At 48.4% G+C, this 16,089-nt stretch overlaps 1 protein-coding gene across 1 annotated transcript in view; it reads left to right on the top strand.

Moving 5' to 3' along the window:
* Nucleotides 1-232: 232 nt before the first annotated feature.
* Nucleotides 233-16,089, top strand: part of PCP4 (Purkinje cell protein 4) — a 61,579-nt gene continuing 45,722 nt past the window's right edge. Inside the window, exon 1 of the mRNA XM_040483883.1 lies at nucleotides 233-356. Within this exon, the coding sequence (XP_040339817.1) occupies nucleotides 348-356 (9 nt within the window). The 5' untranslated portion in view covers nucleotides 233-347. The remainder of the gene's footprint in view (nucleotides 357-16,089) is intronic.

Below are 16,089 nucleotides of genomic sequence, written 5' to 3'. Positions count from 1 at the left end.
ACAATGGCAAACCGGTGATGATCTTTGTACCTCTGACTTTGACCTTTAAAAAAGAAAAAAAAAAAAAACGCAAAAATCTAGCAGCTCTTTCCCTTGGCAGAATGTGGGGCTGAGACCCAGCTCACTTCCCACCTGGCTCCACTAGGTGGCCCCTCGTGCTCTCGGATGTCTGAGAGGCGTGCAGACAGGTGAATGAATCTCATTGGCTTACGGGAGGCATGATGCCACCGGGCAGCCCTTTTTAAGAGAAAAGCCAGGACCGGTGGAAGAGCGACCCCTGAGCAGCGATCCGGGTGCTGAGCACGGTGCTGAGCGCAGGGATCCCGCGGCTGCCGCGTTACAGCAACATGAGCGAGGTGAGTGGCCCTCGTACTTGGAGAGGGAGACTCGGGGGTGACCAGTGCGCTGGCCGCAGTGGGTCTCGGGAGACGCCAAGGGTCTCCGGATGGTGGTCGATCAGCCCTGTGACTCTTTGCTCGGAGGGCTGACCCCCGTTGCTATCCTGGTTTGCGGTGGCAGATGCAGAGATGTTGGTGAAGTTTGCAACTTTTTAAAAATTCGCCTTGGAAAGAAAGGGATGGCTTGTTGGCTTCTGATTTAATCGTGACTTTGGAAAGTGCTTTGGGTTGGACACCTCGGGAGAGAAAGCCGAGGGTCTCAGCCTCGCCGGAGGTTTGCTGTGCTTCCCGCCTGTCCTCACGTGTTTGCTTTGGTGGATGGCTTTCAGGACGCTGGCAGGCGGGCCAGCCGGTGACAGTCAGCCTTGGAAGAGACGTGGGGGAAGGACTGCACGGCTCGGCCGCACAAACTACATCTGCAGCTAGTTAGAGCGTCAGTAAAAGAGGCAAATCGCTTGAACCATGAAAAATCTGTGTGTAGGGATGGGGCTCGGGCACCGGAGAGACTTTGACATAAGAACAGCTACATTTCTTCTGGTTGCAAGTCCCTTCTCTGAATATGTTTATAGAGACGGTATTTTCTTGGGGGCAAACCTATAGATAGCTCATTTTATTTCAAAAAGATCACGTTCTCTTTCTTTTAAACGCGGCAGGTTTGGGGTTGTACAAACCACCCTCTAATTCAGCTCAGTAGTGGAGACAAGTCCGTTTTTATTTCCTTTTGGTCGGCACTTAAATAATTACTTTTATCTTCTCTGTCTTTTTTTTGACAGATGGGTGATCCTTTTTTTGGGAATTCTAGAGTAAAATTAACGACTTCAGAAATAAGAGGTGTCTTCACTGCGTTTGTCTCTCCGATGGGTGACTTTTGACATAAACATGACAGGAAGACAGAAGAGGCAAAGCGTAGACGGTTTGGGAATGGGGTTTGGGACGGAGCCAAGGGCTTGAGTGAGGAAGGGGGCAAGTGTGGAGGAAGATGGGGAGGCTGTGAGCCTCTCAGCCCCAGATAAGGCTGGGGGCGGGGCTCCAGTAAAGCCAGTGCACCTCACTTTTGTCTGTTCTCAGCCCCCAGTTTGGCATCTAGCACTCCACTGGTGTTACCTTATTTGCCCCCTCAAATCCTGTGAGGTGGGTGCTGGTATTTATTCCCCATTGACAGATGAGGAAACTGAGGCAGAGAGAAGTTCAAGGTCAGCCAGTTCAAAGTCGGCGGCTAGCAAAGGGCAGGGCTTGGGCGGCCTTGCTGGGCGGCCCACCACCAGGGGTGGTTTCTGCGCACTGGGAGTCACAGAAGGAGCCGGAGGAGGGTGGGGAGGGGGCGAGGGGAAGGGAGCTGGGGCCTGGAGCAGAGACAGGGCGAGGAGGACCAGGCCTCTGTGCCTTGCAGCCTCCTGGAGACTTCAGAAGCTTCCACCCTGGGTCAGCAACCTGTGCTCACAAGAAGCCATGGCTGGCTGTGGAGAGTGGGCTTCCCAGAGGAGGAGTCAGAAAGCAGTACAGCACTGGGGGCCCTTCTTCGATAGTCAGCTTCCCCCCGGGCTCTTCTGGGGTCATGGTGTTCCTGCTGGGTCCCCTCCGGCTGTCACCCCATCTGCAGCCGAGGCTGAAGCCTGGTGTCGTGAACACATGAGCTTTCCAGAATGCTTCAGCTCAGCGGTGTTCACCTCACCGTGGGTCCCCCGGGAGAGAGCACACGTCCCACAGCTCAGCCCACGATTAGGGTCACAGCCTCGTTTCTGCTGCACATAAAATTAGGGCAGCTCTGCGGCCGCCCCCTGCCCCCGCCCCATTCCATCAGCCTCGTTAACAGCCAACTGCAAGGGTTTCCTTTAATGTTGCTAAAATCCCGCAGGAGGCGCACCCGTCTCCTCTGCCCCCCTTTGCTTCCGCGACACCCCTTCCAGCTCCTTCTCCCTTTCTCCCTCCTGTCCCTCTTGCACCTAGTCCCCCCTCTGTTACGTGCAGCCCCGGTGCTCTGGCCACCAGCTGGGTGACCAGCTCTCTGCCTGATCCCCGACTTTCCAGGTGTGTGTCCCTCAGAGAGTGGGAGTGAGTCCTTTCACTAGAACTCAAATCTGCTTAAAACATTTAATAAAGTCGAACAGACGCTCCTTTCCGGGTAGAGAACTGAACGTCCCCCCCAGCCCAGAGCTTTTGCTTGGTTGGGTGAATTACGTGTGGCTTCTTGTTTTAATAGCTCTCAGGCAGGGGTTGATTCCAGATGATCGTTTGCTTACTCGTGTCACTGATTGCTGCAGAGGGCCAAAGTCAGGGGTTTTGTCAGCCTCTCCTCCGACTTCGGGATTTGCTGGGGTCTGGTGGGCAAAGAGCGCTGGCTCCAGCTGGCAGCGTTTGGTGCCCGCTGCGGAAATCCCTGAGCTCACAGCTGCTCCCCCGGGGCCGTGCTGGGGCGGGGCTGGGAGGAGAGGCCCCCAAAGGGCCAAGTGCTCCCCGGTGGGCCTTGGTCCTACGGGTCTTCTAGCCTTTAGGGGGAAGGCGGTGAGAGGTGGGGACTCGGGGACTGAGCCTGGAGCCGGCTTTCAACTGGGTGACTCCACGACCCAGTGTCTCCTCCGTCCCCTGTGGCAATGCATTGCTCGGGGAACGAGGCGATTGAAAAGTGCGGCTCCAGTACAGCGAGGGGAGTCAAGTCCAAATTTAGGGCACCGAGAGAGTGGAGGTGGTTTGTGGGGGTGTCTAATTTACATTTCAGTATTAAAGTATGTCAGATGGGCCGGGAGGTAATTTAGCAGGGATCAAAATGCAGGTTAAGGTGTATTAACTGGATCAGAAATCCTAACCACCAAAGTCAAGGTTAACAAAGTCACCCTCTTCTCTCTCCGCCTGGACCCCCGCACAGAAGAATGAGACTCCCTTTGTTGAGCCCCCAAATAGGAGTCCCTTAACACCGACAGTCCCATTTTCTCATCCAGGTGTGCGTTTTTAAGTTGCTTTTCATTTTTTTTAATGTTTGTGTATTTTTGAGAGAGAGAGAGAGAGTGAGTGAGCACAGGGGGCAGAGAGACACACACACAGAATCTGAAGCAGGCTGCAGGCGCCGAGCTGTCAGCACAGAGCCCGATGCGGGGCTCAAACCCACGAACCAGGAGATCATGACCTGAGCTGAAGTTGGATGCTTAACCAATGGAGCCACCCAGGCGCCCCTTAAGTTGCTTTTCAAAAGAACTGATTTAGGAGAGCCAGGAGCAAGATTTTCATGCAATAAAGGCACACTTTTGGAGAATCAGTTTGAAAAATGACACCCACCATCACCCTATTTTTGAGGAAGTGTGTGTGTGTGGGGGGGGGGGGGGGGGGTTCCCATTGCATAATGCATCAGTTGACAGCTATTAATTAGACCTGAGACCCCCTTGGAAAAGGATCCTAACTGTCACCACTCTTTTCTTGCATCGGCTTGGATGGGATGTTGCTACTTGGGGCCAGAGTTTCAAGCCTTTCTTCCATCCAGACGTCACCCACAAAAGGACTGTGCCTGTCAGACGCATGGAGGGAACACACTGAGGACATTTCAGGGCAAATCTTTAGACCCACGTGCCTGTCCTTAGCACAGAATCAGAAGCTACTGCCTACACACTAAGTTTCTAAAGGAAGAAGAGAAGACTGAACAACATTGTCTGGAGAGAGATATGCAAGGGGAAGGAATGCTCCCTTGAATCTTGCAGGGGGCATAGAAAGGACAGGATTTTTGTTTTCGAAAGTAGCCGCCACTTGGGGCTTACCTAGGCAGCCACTGGGACAACCCATTGCTAAGATAAGTAGTAGGGAACAGAACTACAGTGAAAATTGTCATAGTCGTGTGCTTCTTGTGATGTCATAGTGAACCAAGCAGATGCCGGAGGACGGATGAGCAGGCTTGCAGATAACTGTGCAGGGTAGACCAGTTACACCCAGATTCCAGGCGTAACTGCATAAAATGTGGATTTTCCAACTGGCCCCAAAGGCCTGGCAGCAGCAGGCCAAATGACGATCCTGTTTCTTCTATAAGTATAACCTCATTTGGGGATGTACCAGTCAGTGGCAGAGACACAGGAAGATCCAGCAAGATCCCCCTGGTTTCTCTGGATCACACCGGGATGGGCACTCTCTCTACTCTACCTGGGGATGTTAGGTCTAGGAAGACGCCAGGTCCAACTTTGGTTCCCAGTGCAACTTTTCTTGCATGGGCAGAGGTCCCAATGCAGCCTGGAAATGTGTTTGCTGGGCTGATGGTTTATGGATTGCCATAAACTTTGTTCCCCCGGTCCCGCACCTCATTATCGGATTGTGTGTGGTTAAGAAGTCTCACTGTTTTTCTCTTTTGAATTGAGTCAATGACTTGCAGTTGATTTTATTAAAGGTTTAGTTGAATAGTGTGATCAAGATGAAAAGGAAATACAGGTTTTTGTTGTGGGAAGTGCCTTGAATTTATGATGAATACGTTCTCTGAACTTTTTTTTTTAATTATAATTTCTGCCTCAGTGCTTCATTAGAGGTGTTGTTATAGGTGGAAGGCATTCACACTGCATCTGGGGGCCTTCTGTCCTCAGTGAACTGTGTGCCCTGTACCATTTGAACACCTGAACAATATCATGAGCCCAAGCCTGGGGCTTTTCATTAATTTAGAATGGCTTTCTAGAAAGGGCTTCTCACTGCCGGGGAAAGAAGGACTTTAGGGGATGCATATGCACAGATTTATATAATATTTGGCTGATAGTTTTATAAAACACAGCATTAAAGCTCATGCTGTTATTGTCTTAGTCTGTTCAGGCTGCTATAATAAAGTATCACAGATTGAACAGCTTATAAATCGTAGGAATTTATTGCTCACGGTTCTGAAAGCTGGGAGGGAGTCTGAGATCAGGGAGCCAGTGTGATTCGGTGAGAACCCTCTTCTTGGTTCACAGACAGCCTTCTCCCTCCTGTGTCCTCATATGGTGGAAGGAGGGACAGGGAGCTCCTTGGGGTCTCTTTTTGTGAGGGCACAAGTCCCATTCACTGGGGCCCCCCACTCGTGACCTGATCACTCCCAAAGGCCCCACCTTGTCATGCCTTCACCGTGGGGGTTAGGATTTCAGCACATGAATTTTGAAAAACACAAACATCCAGACTATAGCAAGTATTATGGTTGCATTTTTATTTATTAGCATTATCCCCCCTAGACTGTGAGCTGTGAGCTTCCTGGGGACAGGAACAACTTTACATTGTCCACCGGACCTGGCTCCTGGTCTGGCACTTGGTAACGTTCCCTTATTGGATGAATAAATACACTTGGGGGTATGGGTTTATCAGTTAATGTGACCAACAGACCAGACCCCCTCTTTTCTAAACGTTGAGATTTGTGGTCCAGACAGGTTTGGAGAAGAAAAGTTCTATCTTTTGTTTTTTACTCCCGGTTTGAAACCTGGGTTTGCCATTGAAATCCTTTTAAGTTGGAAATGGATACATTGTCAGATACACAAAAGAAGTGCACTGACGGCAGGCAAAGCGATGAGAACTGGAGAGAATCCGGACAGGAAGAACTCTTGGCATTTGGAAAAATGTCAAGGAAAACAGGGACGCTGAGGGAGGGACAGAGAATTCTAATATCCTACAGTTGGGGGTCGTCTCCCTTGGGACTATTTCACTTCAGATAAGCTCTATGAAATTAAAACAAAAGGAGCTTCAGCCAGAGAGGCAGAGCCCGTGAATGCCCTACAAAGCTGTTGGCTGTACTGAAATAGAAAACCAATTTGACTGTGCTTACAGGGGGATAAGAGGGAGCCCGAGCAGATCTTTAGGAAGATTCGTGCCGAATCACAGTCGTCCAGACTGCAGATCCTGGCACACTGTTGAAGGTAAAATATACTTTGTGTACAGGAAGCACAGCGTCTATTCAAGTTTTTAATTGCTATTTAAAAATTAGCCATTGATGTTTCTCTGAATTAACCAAATGTTTTCATTTCTAATTGCATATTTAAATATCTTAAGTTGGTTTATATTTGAGCTAGGAAGACGTGACCATTCCTACACAAAAAGCGATGGGCTTGTGTGTCTTCCCCTGGGAGGTTAGGCACTGAGATGTACGACTGTGTCCCCGTGCGGTCCAACAGGCTGTGACTCCACGTTCCTATCGTCCCCAGGTATCAACTGTTTACCATTCTTCATCCACCTTTGGAATGAAGTGAGGTATAAGTAATGAGATACAGGTACAGGTGCACTTTGGGAATGGGTATGAGAATGTTCTACAGATGGTTGTTCTGTGCCATAAGCCAAGCAAGCCTGACACACCCACCGGTGGCCCAGACCTATAAATCCAACATCCATTTCTGGGCTGTTGTACATGAACAATTCCGTGTAAGTTACACATGCCAGGCATCAATCTACTTGAATATTGTTTGTGCCTTACACATAGCCCGAAATTTATGCCTCAGAATCTCACTGAATTGCTTCTCGTTCCACTTCTGAAAGGGAAACGCTTGGCCATGTTTATAACATTGCCAGTGGAAAAATCAATCACCCACTAAATGCCATTATTTTACATTTTACTCTAAAACTGCCACCTTATAAATAAAAAGAAGACAAATTGGAATCATAAAGCAGGTAGGTAATCATCCACAAATTGAAAATTCTCCTGCAGAACATCTAAGGGGAAAGAAGCCAAAAAGTGTGAATTGATAGAATTATTGCAATAAGGCAGTTTTCATACCACAATGGAAACTAGACTACAGAACAGGAGAGTCCTTTTCCCTGGAAGGTTTCTCCCTCTGGTTTGAGGAAGTCATGGGCTTGGCCAAGACTGAAATACCTCAATCATCCACACTTCAAGCCTTCACCCAATGGTCTGGATTGCCTTTTGAGTGTTAGTTTTTAAATATTTGTTTATGACTCCCGGACAGCTATTTGATAGCTGGGGTTGGACCTGGTTTGGCTTGAGATCATGCTTTTCCTGCTATCACAATCCCAAACTGTGGAGGAGAGTCGTGACAAAAGAAACGGTCATCTGTCCTCATACCACCACATCTGTGGCTTGGCTAAAGTTCTAACAAAGTGATTAGTTATTTTAATTTTATGCAATGCCTGGAAAGAAGACCCTGCAGGTAGCAATACTCATTAACATTTGTCTTACCCAAACAAGACAGTTAAAATGGGGCAAGAAAGTGTGTTCTCTCTTTTCCGCCAAGATTTTCTTCTTTAGTCAATATACTTTTATGTCCATCAAGGGCTAAGTCCCACTATTTAAAAATTATTAAGAAATTAGGCCTGTTAATTATTTTTAAAGAATGTTTTAAAGATTTTTTTTTTTTTATTTTTAAATAATCTCTATACCCAACATGGGGCTTGAACTTACAACCCCAAAGATCAAGAGTTGCACGCACTCCCAACTGAGCTAGCCAGGCGCCTGGAAGGTTCTTACATATATAAATGAAAGGTTCTTCCATATATAATTTCCTTATTAAGTAACATCACTCTTTCATTAGGGATTATTAGAAAAATAGCACTTTTCTTTCCCTGAGCCTGGCCAAATGGCACAGTGTACCTGGACTTTTCCTTTTCACATTTCCCGACACCTGTTTGATACACCGAGAAATCCCCGATGCCACGAATTGGTCAGATAGTCCTGGTAACGGGACTTCCTTTTGAGCCTAACTTGATGGCTGTGGTTTAGAGGCTTGTGTTGGTGCTCATGAAGATATCCCAGAACGAATCTAGCAGGATCGGTTCACGTTTCTATTGTTTTCTTCTTGCTTTTGCTGACAGTGTTAGTATTCTTTTCAATCTGTGAAATTTTATGCAGGAATTTCATTGGGGTAAAAAAACACATGTCATAAAATTGACCACCTTACCCATTTTTAAGTGTATAAATTCAGTAGTGTGGTTTATTTATTTTGTTACGAAATAGACCTCCAGAACGGTTTCATCTTGTGAAACTGAAATTCCATTACCTATTAAACAGCAAATCCCCTTTCCTGTTCCCCTTATCCCCGGTGACCACCTTTCTACTTCCTGTCTCTATGTATCAAATGTCTCTATGTATCTGACTCCTCTAGGGACCTTATAGACGTGGAATCACAGAGTATCTGTCCTTTTGTGCCTGGCTGATTATACTCAGCATAAGGTCCTCCAGGTTCGTCCGTATTGTGGAGTGTGACTAGGCAACACTTTTTTTAACAACATTTTTAAAAATTGATTTATTTTTATTATTTTTTTTTTATTTAAAAAAAAAATTTTTTTTTCCACGTTTTTATTTTTGGGACAGAGAGAGACAGAGCATGAACGGGGGAGGGGCAGAGAGAGAGGGAGACACAGAACCGGAAACAGGCTCCAGGCTCCGAGCCATCAGCCCAGAGCCTGACGCGGGGCTCGAACTCACGGACCACGAGATCGTGACCTGGCTGAAGTTGGACGCTTAACCGACTGCGCCACCCAGGCGCCCCTAAAATTGATTTATTTTTAGAGGGTGAGATAGAGAGTGAGCATGAGCAGAGGAGGGGCAGAGAGAGAGAGAGAGAGAGAGAGAGAGAGAGAGAATCCCGAGCAGGCTCTGCACTGTCAGCACAGAGGTGGATGTGGGGCTCGATCTCACAAAATGTGCGATCATGATCTGAGTGGAGAGGAAGAGTCAGATACTTAACTGACTGAGCCACCCAGGTTCCCCTGTGTGAGACTTTTTAAAAGTCACTTACCTACTTAGTGGGGAGATTAGTTCAGTTAAAAGTAGATTACATAATCTGTAAATCCTCCTCCCGGGGCTCAAGGAGCTGCATTGCAGCACGTGGTGGTGTTCTGAGAGCGAGCCAAGAGTCACAGGAACCCCATTCTTCCCTACTCACCAAGTGACAATGTCAGTATCGATCCTGAGAGTAGCTATTGATAAAACCTAATTTCGTCCTTATAGACCTTTGATTCTAAACAGATGTAAAGAGAAATGTCAAAGTTTTCTTCACCGTGCATGTGAGAATTAAGCACCTTACAGCCCCAGAGATGCCATTCTTGGCTGCCGTCTACCAGTGGTGCCCCCTGGGGTTGTGCTGTGCACAACCTGTGCAGCCGAACATGGTGGCCCTGCCCTTTCTTGGGGTGTAGGCACCCTGCTTCAAAACCACTGACCTAGAGAAAGACTGTCGTTTCTATGGTTCTACTTAGAATTCAGAGAATTCAAGGAGACCGTATTTGTCATTTCCCTCAAAGGAGTCATTTTCAAATAGGGAACTGAGTGCCCAAAGGCGAATTTTACTCAAAACCACAGAGCTTTTTGAGGAAAAGCCAGCGTGAGTTTCACTTACACACTTCCCCTCCTATTACATTTCTCATTTTCTGGCATATCCTGGACACAACCCAATTTCTTTTACACCTGCCCCAATTCCATTTAGGACTTGGGCACGAAATACATGAGAAACAATATTGTCCTGGATTTTTTTTTTTTTTTCCATTAGTCTTGAGTGAAAAAAGAGCAGCTACGGGGATCTTGACCAAGTCATTCTTTCCCCCCCCAGGTCTTCCACTTGACCTCTAGAGGTTCAAGTATGCCCTCTGAGCCTCCCCCCACCCCAACCCCAATAACACAAGGAGTGGCTGGTAAACGTCATCGCACTGTTGCCCCAAAAGTCCCTCACTGAGGTCTCCGTTGACAAATCCTCTTCTGCCTCATGTGGCAGCTTCCTTGACCTTGACTTTACACCAGTCTCCTTTATTACCTTGCCTTACTCTCCGTGGCTCCGCGTAAGAAAGAGCATTCTGAACCCCCAGATAAAACTCTTAAAAAAACTTTTCCTCCCAGAATGGGGGCCCTGTCTATGGTCGAAACCACTGCGTGTGTAAATCAGAAATCACGTATTTGTCAGTCACATTTCCTTCCGCCTTCTAGATTACGAAACTTGAAAGGACAGACTTGTGTCGTCCCTTTTCCTGTCCCCGGCACATGCCATTCAACCTACATGGATGGGGACTCCATTGCGTGTTGTACGTTGTGCTGGGTGAATGAATAAGGCGTGGCTGGGAGGCTAGCCCCGGAGACAGAATCACATAAAATTAACTGGGCTACAGGTCTCTTCACTGTACACACTGATTGCCAGGGATGCACAGCCTACAGCCATTGTGGAGGCTTAGGAAGGAGAAGGATGTGTTCAGGGAAAGCTTCCCGGTGGAGTCCATGCTTCCAGAAGTAGGGTCTCCATACATATTGATTGAGGAATAACCACCACGGCTGATGGTTAGTCTTCAAAGTCATGAATTTTAGACCCACATAGGGCTTTAGCCGTCTGAGTCCCATGAACCGATAGGTATCTAGGATGATACTACAGTCGATTTATGCCTCTTGCCTAGTGATATAAATTCCCATACATGTGTCAGTGAATATTTGGGTTCTATTTACATTATCACGTCTCCCTTTAAAAGTGCTGAGTGAGTAAAATCTGTTTGGTACATTGGAAGAAGATTACATGTGTAGTTGTGCATGTTGTTTTATTTTAAAAGTTCCACGTTCTACTTGTGAGAAGTGCCTAAGTGAATTTAGATATGCCTGTAGCCTACCTTCTGTGCGAGGATTACTGTTTGTCCAGGGTGAAATATCACTGCACACGTCGCACCTCGGAGACCCCTGGTGGCATAATTTTTTCTCTTCGGAGTTTGTTCGAGGCATGGGCTCATCCCTATATTTATAACTCTGTTCTCAGATATAGCATAAGTCCTGTCAAAAGATAGAGATAATACAGTGCCGCATCGCAAATATTATTTCTGGCAATGTTCTATACCTCAGAAATGTGGGCTCTTTTACCTATTCTGGAAGATAACTTCCTAAAATAGATGTCGCAATTAGTCAAGTCCTCTACCAAATACCTCATGCAAGTTTATTGTTATTTTTCCATCTAGATTTAATCCTTCCCATCTCCGAGGCGGATTCATTTCGGGGGGGCACTGTTTAGTGAATTCCCCTGCCATCTTTTTTTTTTTTTTTTTTTTTTTTTTGGCTGAGTTCTTGCTGAGAGCCAGATTTGGCTGAAATTCATGAGAGAGCTCCCAGACAATTGAGTTTTGGATGAGGATTTCGAATTCTTGCATGACAAAAGCATAGAGGCAGCCTCACGGAACTTCAGCTACAAGCAGTACCCTCAGGGGACCCCGCTCTCTGCTCCTCTGTCCCTTTTGTATTTTGATGAAGAAGGAACTGAAGACTCTAGCAGATCTCCCTCAGAGATGAGGCGATTTAAAGACAAGTAGCAGCCTCTATAATTGTTTGCTCCCACCTGGCTTTGGGAGAAGTCTCTTTTGAGGTCCCGGTAGCTCAGACAGCACTGGAAAGTCCTGGGGAAGCCTGTGATTGGACTGCGGGGGCAGGGCAGTGACACTTGGTGGGGCCTGGTGAAAGACAGAAACGTGGGGCTCCATGGTAGACATTATTAAGAATTTCAAGACGGAAGGCGCGGGTTCCTGGGTGGCTCAGTCGGTTAGAATTCTGACTCTTGGTTTCGGCTCAGGTCATGATCTCACAGTTTGTGGGTTCAAGCCCCACATCAAGCCCGCATCGGGCTCTGCGTTGACGGTGCAGAGCCTGTTTGGGATTCTGTCTCCCTTTCTCTCTCTGCCCCTCCCCTGCTCATGCTCTCTCTCTCTCTCTCTCTCTCTCTCTGTCTCTCAAAATAAACAAGTATACTTCAAAAGAATTTTCAAGACTGTGATGACAGAGCATGACCAAGCTTGGGGCCTTTCTGAGCCAGACTCATGGGTCCTATATGACTGCATGGGTCACATGGGCACGAGGCTGGCTCTGGCTGAGGCTGGGGGCTGCCTGATTGCTTTTTGGTGGAGAGAGGGGGGGGCAGAGAGAGAAAGCGTGCGTGCTAATGAAACATGTTATCGCTTTGCAATGTCAGGGGCCATATATATATATTTATCTATATATATATTATCTATATATTTATATATATAGATAATATTTATAGATAGATAGATATATTCTTTTTTTCCCTCACCGAGAGGAGGTTTTCAGAATGGCCCATGCCTGACCACGGATGCAAGTGGCTCGAGGGCCTTCCCTCTGAAGGAGATGGACTACTGAGGCTGGCTCTAAGGAAGCCCACCTAGCCGCATGCTGGCATAAGAAATCAGATGATTTCTGACCTGACCCTGCAGGTCTGCTGTGAGGTGGGAGTAATAAAACTGATTAAAAAGCACTTGGAAAGCATACGCTTTTCAAAGACCGTATAAATGCTAAACAATGACCCCAATATGAAAAACTCCCCACATTCCGATTCCAAACGTCTTTGCCAAGGGTGGGTTGTTGACTCCGATGAATGTTTCGGGTGGCCTGCTCCGGCCCTCATGGCTTCTTCCCCGGGGGGGGGGGGCATGTCAAGGGACACAGAGAGCAGGTGCATGAGGCTTGTTCAATTTAAGAAACATTTCGTGCTTGGGAAGTAAAGGGTTTTCATCGGAGCAGGATCCAGGGTCAGTATGTGCAGATACGAAGCCACGCGGTGGCCCAAGCTTCAGCCATTCTCATCAGCCCTGTCCCAGGAGCGCGACCGCGACCGCGACGTAAATTACAGCAGAGTTGGTTTTCCAGCAGACTACGTGGGTCTGGATTTTGTAGGGGTTTAAACATGAGAGAGGGAGCGAATACCCACCATGAAGGAGGCAGGGCGTGAGGCTGAGTTGGGAGGCGGTGCTTGCTGGTGGGCATGTGTGCATTCTGTTTCCAGCGGGGAGATTGCTAGAATTTTCACCTCCCTGGGGCACAGCTGATCAAATAGCCCTGGACAGCTTCATCCGGTCTTCTAATCCGTCTCAATTCGCTCCTCGGGCCGTGACAGCTGATTTATGACCAGGCAGTCCCGTTTCTTCCAGAAGTATGCAACCTCAGACTTGTACGGGTTCTGAAGCTATTTTCGTTTTAGTTGAGTGGGGGAGAAAAGCTGGCTGCTTCTTTGTTACCAAAAAAGAAAGTCTCCAGCTTCTGAAGCCTCAAGCCCCCCCACCCCCCACACCTCCCTCCACCCCGGGAGAAGCACGCTGAGGAGGACCCGGTGCCAGGTTAGTATCTGCATTTTATCTCAAGGAGTCAGCGCACGACACTGGGCTTCGGCCTCCATAGGAGGAACGCACGGAGAGGAGTCCGCGAAACTAGTTAAATGTGCAAAAAAGAAATCAGGACACCTGGACAGAGGGAATTACTGAGCCAGAGCCATCTGGGCTGTCCCCAAGCCCCGTTGTCACGGGTGTGGGAAAGGCGTCTGCAGGTGCGGTGTCAGAGTGGCCTGAACACCAACCGCGTGGTGGTTCCCAGGGTGGCCGACAACCTTGTGACGTGCGTTCACCCCAGCCATCCCCTGAAACCGTCCGTGCATTTTCACCCACGGAATTTTGTGTGAAGTGGATGGACGTCTACAATCAATCAGGAGGGTCAGGAAGCACCATCGATGCCTACTCTGCCACCAGATGGGTCGAGGCACAGAATACCGGTACCGTTGAGGGCAGGGGCGCCATCAGAGGCAGACCTCCCATCCTCCAAGGCGGTGTTGTCCCCCATAGACGCGCAAACTGCGGCGGTAGGGGTGCTGTCTGCCTGCGTCCGAGCCCCGTGCCCTTCCACTCAGCGGCTGCCAATCCTCAGCCGTGTCACTAAACCTCTCGCTCAGGGTCTCCAGCCGTGCATCCATCAAATGGGAGTGACCGTCCCCCCCGCTTCAGAGGGTTGTCACGCTGTTGCTTTGCAGAGACAGAGCCGGCCGTCTTGGTGGGAAAAAGGGAAGAGTCGTGGCCAAACTGGGAAGCCTGATCTTTCAGTCAGCCCTAACTGCGGCCTCTCTTGGTCAACCGTGGACGTGGCTTAGGCTCTTTCCTGCTCTGATGAGGAAGTTGAGCGCGGCGGTAAATCACGACCGGCTCAACCACGGTGGAGCCATGTGGCCGTGGTGGGTGACCTTTCGGTGCCCGGGGTGGCTGGCCGGTTAGAGTCTCCTGCCCACGGTGGCTCTTTCATTCTGCGGTCTTTGGCCACGCTTTGGCCTTCGTTTGATGATGCCCAGCACTGTGTTCTACTAGCTGTCCCGGGGAAAGGAGGCAGGAATGAAGTCCTGGTGTTACGGCTGAAAGCAAAGCAAAGAGGTCTTTCTCTGTGGCCTCTGTGATCTGGGGGAACGTGGACTCTGGCCTCATGGCAGCTTCTCTGGCCTTTGAAATATAAAAGTGCCCTAAAAATAACACGACTATAGAGGGGACAGGCAGCCTTCGTGTTTTCACAGTGGTATGGTAGAGGTTTCATTTAGTTCTAGAAAAATGACGATCCTTGTTGTTTTTTCCCCCTCATCATCTGTGTAAGGTCGATGCGTCCTTTACTGAGTTAGTTTGTGGGCACATCTCTGTTTCTGCCTTTATATTCATCTTTTATTGACAGTGTTGTACCTTTCTTCTTTCTCCTGGCATTGGGCTAACCGGCCGTAGCTCCCGGGATGGGATGGGGAGAGAAAGCCAGTCCCTTCTGTCGTTTTCGACTCTGTGTGGATCTGGTATCTTCTGTGCACACTGTGAGAAACCATGAACATTTGGGTACCTGTGTCTTTGTCTGAGAGCCTACCGTTGTCCTTTGTGTCAGTCACAGCAGTGGCCGTAGAAAGCATCTGCCCTTTAAGCCGACAACCTGCATCTCGAGGATATTCTGAGGAACCGACCCCACTTTAGGAGGGCAGAGAAGGGAGTGGGGCAGACGGAGAAGCGTCCCTCTGGGTGTCATTCAGAAGTGGAAGGTGGATGATGACCTCCACATTCACGGGTCATTCTGGCCCCATGGGGACCCATGGGGTCAGTGGAGGGGGCTGGGGATCGGCTCACGCTTCCTGTCCAACCTCAGCCATGCAGGGACTCTGCACACGGGTCCGCTGCACACACGCTGCCCCAGGGCCACTCAGGTCTCCCCACTCTCTTCGGTCACCGCCCTACCCTCCTCCCGCATCTTCTCTTTCCAGAAAAAATACAAGCTGTCCTTTGTATCAGCGCACAAAACACATCTACACTGGGAATAGAGGTCCAGGAAGCTTCGACTGAAATTAATATTAGCTAACAGGTAGAGACTACATCCTTTATGAAAAAAAAATAATCACAAATCCTAATATTCTCTCTTTAGATTCTCATGATAGCCATATGAGCTATAGGTTTAATTTAATTTAATTTAATTTAATTTAATTTAATAATTTAATTTAATTTAATTTAATTTAATTTAATTTAATTTAAATTTAATCCTTCATGGAGAAGAAACGGAGCCAAGATGTGAGGAATGAAATCACTTCTGCAGGGTCATTTGGCCACTTGTGGGAGCTGGGGCTTCTCCTGGTCCCCAAACTGCTGAGCCCAATGTGCCTTTAGTTCCTTAGCTTGTTGCAAATTGAACAAAACAGAAAGGAAAGAGGCAGACTTCTTTTGGAGCCTGGTTTCCCATTATGTTGCCATCTGATTCCTTTCAGGGACCAGATCCATGCACTGAGACCATTTTTATCACGTGTAATTCTCACGGCCTGATGAAGTAGGGATAGTGTTGTCCTGGCTTTTTAGAAGCAGAAACTGAGGCCCAGAGAAGTCAAGTGACCTGCACAGGGTCACACAGCTGCTAAGTGGCAGGGCTGGCTGGGAGAGTCTGGACAGTCTGATTCCAGGATTGCAGGACACCTTCCTTCCTTCCTTCCTTCCTTCCTTCCTTCCTTCCTTCCTTCCTTCCTTC

Source organism: Herpailurus yagouaroundi, unplaced genomic scaffold, assembly GCF_014898765.1.
Source record: "Herpailurus yagouaroundi ecotype Mexico unplaced genomic scaffold, PumYag 162, whole genome shotgun sequence".
Lineage (NCBI taxonomy): Eukaryota > Metazoa > Chordata > Mammalia > Carnivora > Felidae > Herpailurus > Herpailurus yagouaroundi.
Note: the sequence above shows the minus strand (reverse complement) of the source record. Positions and strands in the feature narration are given on the sequence as shown.